The following is a 9,531-nucleotide window of genomic DNA, read 5'->3' as shown; positions in this document are numbered from 1 at the left end:
TGCTATGCATATGGGGTCTTGATGCAGCAACAATTTACTTTGTTTTTAGAACTTCTCTTTTCTGTTACGTTTTTAAATTTATATTTCATGTTGTCATTTATGAATTTGATTTTCGATGAAATTTTTTGATATATTATATTTGCTTTTAGTAAGCTCTTGAGCTTTTTTGAATATCGTTGCAGCGAGTGAATAAGAAGAAGTAGAAGACGAACTGGAATAAGACGGAGAAATAAGTGATCGCATGGTAAATTTTCTTAGGAAACACACTCTGTTTTTCTCGCAAACGAAGGAAGGAAGATAAAATAATGAAACTGCGTTAATGTTCTTATTCTATTGGAAAAAGGCATGTTCTTAAATAATGGGACTTTGCAGAGTACTCTGAAATTTAAGATCAAATGATCTTGAGTACTCTGAAATTTAAGAAAAACTCCCACCCAAATTGTTTTTTTCCTTTTTCTAAATCTCATCCATATAATGTGATTTAGTCCAAATCTCTCCAAACTCCAATATTTTTCAAATCCACTCAAAGTTTTAAAATCCACAGTTCAATACACCCTCCTTAATTTCAAGATGGGTATTGGTCGGACGGAATTTGGCATCATATTCTCTTGGACCCGAACTAAAAGCCCAACAACCATGACAACCGAATCTTACCGTTAGGCCGACGCACATATGGAACTGATGTACAAATGTAAGGCTAATCACTAAACAAATAACTAAAACACAAGTCTAAGAAATCGTTTAATCGAAACTATAATCAACCCATGTAATTTACCAAAAAAAATTGGACTTCAAATGGTGGGTAAACCAGACCCCTGCACCAGTGTAAAGCATGAGAGACTCTCAAAAACCCAAATAGCAAACTATTTAATGGGTTTTTCCTATAAAAAATAAAATTAATATCAAATGGACCAATAACCCAAATATCAGATATTAAACCGATAAGAACAGATACTACACTTGATCTTAGCCAAAAGGCCGAGAAAGGTACGAATCGTTAAAAGACTTGAGCTACCTACTTATTTACTAAGTTTCTTACAGAATAATTTCTATTTTAATGCCTTGGGATTTTGTTTCCAAAAAAAAATGTTTCCAGAAAAAAAAAAAACGACAGTGGGATTTAGAACGAAGATTTGTTCAATTAAATGTACTTATGTAATAGGCTTTGCCCACGACAAAATGGCCCATAATTCTTTTAAGTTTTTGGGTACGAAAATAAAGGCTCTCTCCGACAAATTCTGTACGAAACTGACTCCTTTTTAGATTCCCACTTTGCTAGGTAAGATCTGCGCAACTGAATGGTATATATAAAAATAATTTTTATACATTATTATTTATTTATGCTTATTTACATATCATGTATGTATATAATTAAATTAGAGTAATTACATAAACCAAAACAATATCTCTCGTTTATTTACGATATTTTTTTGTAAATAAATCAAAACAATTATTTTATTTATTTTATATGGTATATAACTAAATTTCAATGATATGGACATAGATATATAGTATATTTTAATATAAATATTTTTTATTGATAATTCGTACTCATATGATAAACACAAAATTTCTAATGTGCGATTTTTTCAACGCAAATTTCAAAATTAAAATATTAAGATTTCAATACTTTTTCAATACAAATTTAAAAATTAACATATTTATGTATTTTTATATGTTATATAATTTAATTTTAAACTATATTAATATATAATATGAATGTCTATTAAGGGGGGTGTATTGGAATGAGAATTTTAAGAGATTTTGGGATTTTGTTAAAATCTACAGTTATTCAACAAGTCATTTTAAAAACTCTTTCCAAATCAAGTGTTATTGAACATGAAATTTGTGCAAAGTTATTGAAAATCACTTGTAATCTCCTGTTATTCAATTAACAATTTGTAAAACTCATATCAAATCCACTGTTATTCAATTTTAAACAATATTCAGGAAAAAAATTTGTGATAAGTATTCTAAGAGAGTTTACCTTTATTTTTAGTTAAAAATAGTTCCCGCAGAATATCTTCTATATAGGTGTTATTTGGACAATTTTTTAAAAAAACATTATAGACAAAATATTGAAGCAGAAAGCTGGAGTTATAGCCACCAGAATGGAACGAAGGAGACAAACATAAAGAACTTCCAGAAAATGGACAGAAAAACTAACCAGCGAGACTGCGATGTAGTTGCGAATACAAACAAACCAGAAGCATAAAGAACCCTTGCAAATGAGAATTTGTCAGACTGCGATTTCTCACGTATCAAGTCTTACGTATCAAATGTTACAAAAGTCATGTTTATGGTTTTGGATCAAGCTTTGAAACAAACCGGTGACCATCCAATGGTTCAAAGCATATTCCTTTTCAGATTCTTTCGATACCTCTGATCCGGATCACGACGAAGTTTGGTGTGCAATGCTCAATTTTGAATCCAACTTCTTCTTGAGACGCAACAACTCAGCATCATATCAGCTTTTCCTCTCGTTATAAGGGACCTGACAGAGAATATTACAAGAGCTCATCTTATGTCTTTCTTTGCCACTCCAACGTCCACTATATCTACACATGTACAGCATTAGCTTTGGATAAAGCATCTAACTTTTAATTCTCTTAATTTAACCAAGCTGCTCCGAATTGGAATGAGAATTTTAAGAGATTTTGGGATGTTTTAAAACCCCTGATTCAATACACCCCCCTAAATGAGATTTCATATTCATACGATTTTATGATCATTTTTATTTTGTTATTACAAAAAAATTTAAGCCACTGATCACAAAATTTTAGTATGAGACATTTAATATTTTTAATAATTTACAGCCGATTAAAAATTTTAAAATATAACATATAAGAAAAAATCTAATTTTTATTATTATATGGTTAATGTGATTGTTTAATATCTTTTATTAATATAAACTTAAAAAAAGAGGTAAGATAAAAAAATTGTTATCAAATATTTATTATTTATAATCATTAATTGTCATATATACGTTAATCATATTAGGTAATTCTGTAATTTTTATTTAAGGAAAGTGCAAGAAAATACTTGTGTACACTAATAATCAATTTGATAGTTAATTTAATAAAAAATATAATATATGTTAAGAGTTCTGAATTTCATTCTCACGGTGACACGTGGTAACAAAAAAATGTGGGAATGTTTTTCAATTAATATATAAGAGATTTTTTTGTAATGCACCAGCTGAATTGTTGATCTGCTGATGAACATTGTTATGCAGTCTATGCCAGTGAATATAGCATTTGTGGAAATTTACTGACACGAGATGATGTTAATGATGATGACATCCGAATCAAATCAGATCTCAACAATTAAAAAGATATGGATGATAGAAAAGAGAATCAACTACTTTCAAAAAATGAATGGTATTCTGATTCTTTAAGTCTAAAAAGTATTCTAATTCTTTTTTCACAGTCAAACCTTTTTATATCCAAAAGAGGTGATCTATATGTATGTAACATGTAGTGAAAAATTTCCTATTTTGGATTTTTTTTAAAAAAAAATTTGAAGTTACATTTTTAAAAGAAAAAGAAAGTCAGTGACAACTTGCTCATACCAGAGAGCATAGGCATCAATTCGAAGGACCATATTTTTTAAAATGCGCAGGAACCACATGACTTCATGCATATTTTTACATAGTTTAGGCCCAATTAAGAAAACTAAAATGATACAAATGACCGAGAGCATATATGTGAGCTTAATAAACCTTTAAAAAATTTCAATAAAATGTATGAAATATTTCCTGATACCAAAAACCGTACATGTTTTAAGACTGTATAAACTATGGGTGTGACTGGTGACCATTCGAGGAACACTAAGAACAAATAAAAAAAAACGAAGAAAAATAAAATTAATAGAAAAAGTGGGAATGATTGTTTTTCCTCAAAAATAATGAAAAATAATTTTGTTTTGTTATTCTCTACAAAAAAAAGAATGATAAGGAATAAAAAGAAAAATTAATTTCTTATGAATGGTGTATTTTTATGGGAACCATAAAGATTCCTTACGAATGGTGTATATATATTAACGCATTGTTTATCCAATCCCAAAAAACAGAGACATACCTGGTTAACTTTTTTCTTTACATCAATTCTGACATATTTGTATCTCTTTATTTCATGGTTATATCACATACGAGCATACATTTTAAAAATCCATATCATTTTAAAAACCAGCTCAATGATGAGAAATTATCGTTCTTTGAAGCTATTTCATTCAATTCGTGATTTTTCAAATGATTTAATTATGATCATCACATATATTTGTATATAGTATAAGATTTGAACAGTTTTTGGTCTTACGCCTATAATATTTTTTCATTTGTTTATGCCTCTAACAATATCGCACACTGCCCAATATGGTAAAGATACGCTAGCAAACTAAAGTAAAGTCTATTTTTTCTGACCTTTCGAGCCATTATGTCTTGCTTAAACGTCACTGCTCATAACTTGGTAAAATATACTCCCTCCGGATTTGAATATATGATGTTTAAGGTTGTGCACACATATTAAGAGAAATTAAATATTTACTTATATCAAATACTTTTTGGTTTTACTTTTAGTTAGTTTAAAGATTTATTTGAATCCCAATAAAATTCAACCACTTATATTTTTTACATTTTATTTTAAAAGCAAAATGCATTAATGAAAAGTAGAACATCATACATTTGTATACAAGAAAAAAAAACTAAAACATCATATATTCAAATCCGGAGGGAGTATCTATATAGTGGTGTTCCAAAAAAAAAGAAGATATATCTATGTAGCACATTCTACGAACTGGTTCTTCTGAAACTCCACATTAAAGAGCTCGGAAGAAAAGGCATGCCACTCTTGTTAACTGGCAACCATTTAAGTATGAACAAACTAACTATGGCTTAGCAGATTCTGCATCGCTCATACTAGGCTCTTCTATAGACTAAGCGCCCACAAGTCCTTTTGGATTCCACCTAGCTCACCGTCTTGGAACTCTAAAACCCAGCCGACTTTACTAGTCTATATAGTGCATTAGAAACCATTTCATGTTAGTGATAATATATCTAACTGTCTATATAAATCATACATCATAATATTCAAACTTAGCTAATGTTTTATTCAAATCCATTTTCAAAAAAACTAAAACACAACTATTTTAAGTTGATTGTGGCAACAGCATCTAAATTCACATTTATCCATCGACCTAAACAAAAGTAAATTCGTACATGTTGTTTGATTAAAACAGCTATTTGTTTCGACAAAGTAAAGTTTATACAATGTGGATACCCTTATACCCACCAACGAAATACGATATATAATTGTGTGAATGAACCGACAACAAACAATAGGACTATCTTAATGACCAGAAAATGGTCCATTAAAGGGAACATATTCCAGTGATGGAGAATACAAAGTTGACCATATTTAGCCCATGCAGAAAGAAGAGATCATTCCAGAAATCAATAAGCATATATTCCTCCTTACGGGTTATAAAAAGATAGCAGAGTGATGTGGGAATGAGTACAAACATATAGAGAGTGGTAAATGTATAACGAGAAAGAGAGGTCTAGCATGGCGAAAAGAGTCGTGTTTAGTAGCCAAGGATGACTTGCCTGCTCTTGTTCACCTCCACGATTCAACTTTATACGTTGACGGGTTTTGGATTATTATGCATTCAACATGTATGATAATTTAAAATCATGTTGAATCTCTGTGGGTTAGGTTTCAGGCAGTCTCCTTGGCTATTTTGACATACTTTTTTCATCCATGTTATGCCTTTTATTCTTTCTATATTTTAGAGTCCATATAATTTTATTATTAAATTACTAAAAATCAATTGTTTGATCAATCTCGTGAAGCGTTATTCAAAATGCATTATTTGCTACAAATATATGGTGGTGAGTGTGTATGCATTGTTTAGAAGGAGATGTCAAAGATGAATAGGAGATTTCTATTTGGTAGCCAAGGATGACTTGCCTACTTCTTTGCGAAGGAAAATGGTCACGGTGTCATGTTTGAAAGTGAATATACATTTTTAAGAGTATATCAATTAGTGACCATTTTGCGTATAAAAAGATATTAGGCAGTCTCCTTGGCTATCCTTATATGTTCTTCTTTCTCATCTCAGACATTTACCTTCATCCGTATAAGAAGACATGACTGAAATTTCACGGAAAGGTAACGCATGCATGTTGCTGACATTACATTGGTATATATATGCTTAGATTTTGTTTATACATCATATATAACGTAATACACCATGCACACTCTTACCCACACACACACATTACTATGTATTATTCAAAAGATTATTGAAACTAAGCTTTTTAGATATATCAAATTGGTTTATAAGGTCAACATGGAATAGAAATTCAAGTGATGACTACAGAATTTTACGTTAGTTAGACGTTTTGGCCTAAAAACAACTTATGCTTACCAAAAATATATTGCATTGTCTTTTTTTTTTTTTTAACTAACTATTGAGATAGTTAAAGCTACCTAATGGGAAATTGCACCCAATAGACACAAAAAAAAAAAACAAAATTCACTAACTAACTAAAAACACCCCCTCTCTCATACTTTCTTTTCCTATGTCTCTCTACTCTCTCTCTAAAAATCTAATTTCACTTTTTTGGCTATTTAGCAAATAAGCCCAAGAATGATTTTCAATCTTTTTTTTTTTTTAACTTTCCTCTTCGAAGAATGAAAGATTTACAGCCAGAAAATATTTTCAAACAATTTTTCTTCTTCTATCAATCATCTAGTCTCATTCTTGTTACATGGTATTTTGTAATAAAGAAAAACATGTTTGTTTGATCTTAATTGCATGTATGTGGTGCCAAAAATTTAGTGTGTTACTGTTGGTGTACCATTCTGAAGCAAAATAATATTTTAAAAATTGTGTTAAAATAGAGGGATAATTTGAAAAGTACTCTACTAATAGTTTAAATGTTTAAAATTATGCCTTTTATTTTTTGAAAATTACATTTTATCATATGTGAAAAAACGTTTTTATCCAGATTAATATATTAAATATTTTAATATACACTTTCTTTGACTTTCAGTTCAGTTATGTGCACTTGACGAAAATTATTATACTTCATACATATGAATTTGTATGCAATAAGAAATTATCTTTCGTTATTTACTGAATCCCATGAATTATGATTGGAAATAGACTTACTTGAATGTTAAGTGTTACCAAACGTCGCACCTGCTATATTAATTTCTTTTAGTTGATTTTAAGTCGATTTTTGCAGGATAGATATATATTTGATTATATTCAACTATTTAATTAACTCAGATCTCGTTTTGCTCCATCGTATCCAAACCATATCATGAAAAAAACAACGTTTGTTGTTCAAGAACTGAGAGAACAACGTCTAACACATCATTTTATAGTGAGTTATCATCACCGCAAGTTGTTCTCTCACTCTCTCAGTTCTATGTATATTCACAGAAAACAAGCTGAAACAAACTGACTCATATTAAAAAAATTATGTGTGTATTTTTCCAATTTTTTGCTAAAATACATGTTGGAGGGAGATATTAGATTATTGGGTAATTGAGCTATGAATGAGTGAAGGCCCACGTCTATGATGGACGTGTTCACTGCTATATTTGCTTATTGAAATATCTTCTACATTATCGAGAGATCATTCACCCATTCATAATTCGTCACGTGTATAGATATAATTGGAAAAGCGTCGGCAGATCTTCTCCGACAAACCTCATACGTATATATCATTCCTCGTTAATCCCGAGTCTGATTCTCCTCAGACCAAACAACAAGTTTTTCTTCTTTCTTAGATCAAAATGAGCTACGAGAAGGTTCCGCCTGAAACGTATCCTCCTCCAGGTTTGTAATATCCTTATGATCCCTTCTGTGATTCTGTTGCGTTAGAAGAACGAAACCTTTTGATCCACTCTAAATCTTCCATCTCGTTTTGATCAAAATCGGTTAGGTTACCAATCTCAGTATCCTCCACCGCCGGGTTATCCATCAGCACCTCCGCCTCCGGTATATCCTCCGTCGCATCATCACGAAGGATATCCTCAACACCCACACGGATATCCATCGTATCCACCACCAAAACCGCCTTCACGTCCTCCTTACGAAGCCGGGTATCAGGAGTACTTCTCCGGAGGCTTTCCTCCTCCTCCTCCACCTCCGCCGCAGCAATACAATCAATGCCATCATGATCATCACTATTACCAGGACTCGTATTCTGGTTGCACCTCTTTCCTCCGTGGCTGGTTCGTCCCTTTGATCTCCTTCTTTTTTCATCCACCCTGATTTTTTTTCTTAGATCACCGTTTCGTTACTTACTATAAGTCTTTTAGGAGTGGTTCTAGTGATTAGATTCATGCGTTTTACGTGTTAACATCTCTTCTTGAACTAAATGCGCATTACCATAAGATCCCTTTGATTTAGAGTTTGTACCTGTGATATTGCTGTGCTGCTATTTTAGTGTCTTTTAAAAAGACATCAGTTAAAAACACTGTGGAACTGTTTCGTTGCTGTCGGTCGTCAGGACAGCATCTTCTTTTGTTAAACAAAGTCAACACCATCTTCTTATATGATTATATCCTTTTTGTTGTTCTATCTGGCTGTAAGAAATAATGCAGCTTCTTCACTTGTTGTTTTACATTTTATGTTTCGTTTCAGTGACTCGATTAACCAACTCGTTTTTGTTTGTTGTGGGTGTGTGCAGTCTCGCTGCTCTCTGTTGCTGCTGCCTGTTAGACGATATTTTCGTCTAAGACTGGAGAGTTATTCATAAAAACTTAAATGATTTGGTGTATGTTTTTTTCTCTGAAGTTTTCATTATGTACTTAAAAGATTACTGCATTGGGTGTTGGAATGAACTTACAAAGCCATGGTACCAAGACCATAGGCTAATGGCATTCATTTATAGTTGTATGCTTTATTTGAAGACAAGCAGCTTGAGTATTGATAAACTTTAGTCTACATCATAAAATGTTTAAGAATTTAGCAAATAATATAATCGTAATCAGGTGATCACCTATACTATTCTCTTATTAGTACAAATTGGTCATTCTGAACCGTAATTACTTGAGATTATTTGTATTATGTACATATTTCTTCTTCTCTATTTGTATATTCCTAGCAATGTAAAAATAATTTAATTTAAACTAGCAAACTTATCAAAGAAAAAAGGTAAACCTGATTTCAAGGGAAGGTGGCAATTATGTGATTTCAAAGTTCTGTATTTTCCATGGTACAGCCTTGGACCGATTAATTAAATTACTTCACTTGATCGTCCAACTCCAAAACGAATAAAACAGATCAATAACCGATTCTGCTAGTCCAAGTGAAAGCAAAATCTAAGCCCAATAAGGTTCAAATCATGCATCGTCTTATCCATGTCTGGAATATCTATACCACTGATGCGTCATCTAAGACCCAAAGCATGCGTCATCGTATCACATGTCTTATCTAGACTCATATTTTTTTGATACTATATTTTCGATACGCGCGAATTTATTTTAATAATTTGTATCATTTTATATTAATTTG

The 9,531-nt window shown here is 31.3% G+C and overlaps 1 protein-coding gene across 2 annotated transcripts; it reads left to right on the top strand.

Annotated features, from left to right (window-relative positions):
* The first annotated feature begins 6,050 nt into the window (after window positions 1-6,050).
* On the top strand, window positions 6,051-8,931 carry LOC106303887 (cysteine-rich and transmembrane domain-containing protein A-like). Of its 2 annotated transcripts, XM_013740237.1 has the most exons (4): window positions 6,051-6,167; window positions 7,680-7,848; window positions 7,955-8,246; window positions 8,705-8,931. In XM_013740237.1, exons 2-4 carry the CDS (start codon window positions 7,806-7,808, stop codon window positions 8,751-8,753), a joined length of 384 nt encoding a protein of 127 aa, XP_013595691.1. In that variant the 5' UTR covers window positions 6,051-6,167; window positions 7,680-7,805; the 3' UTR covers window positions 8,754-8,931. The 2 variants fall into 2 exon arrangements, with proteins under 2 accessions (XP_013595691.1, XP_013595690.1); XM_013740236.1 differs by lacking the exon at window positions 6,051-6,167 and having other exon boundaries at window positions 7,474-7,848.
* Window positions 8,932-9,531: the final 600 nt, after the last annotated feature.

This window comes from Brassica oleracea, chromosome C7, assembly GCF_000695525.1.
Source record: "Brassica oleracea var. oleracea cultivar TO1000 chromosome C7, BOL, whole genome shotgun sequence".
Taxonomy (NCBI): domain Eukaryota; kingdom Viridiplantae; phylum Streptophyta; class Magnoliopsida; order Brassicales; family Brassicaceae; genus Brassica; species Brassica oleracea.
This window is presented reverse-complemented; position numbering and strand designations above follow the sequence as displayed.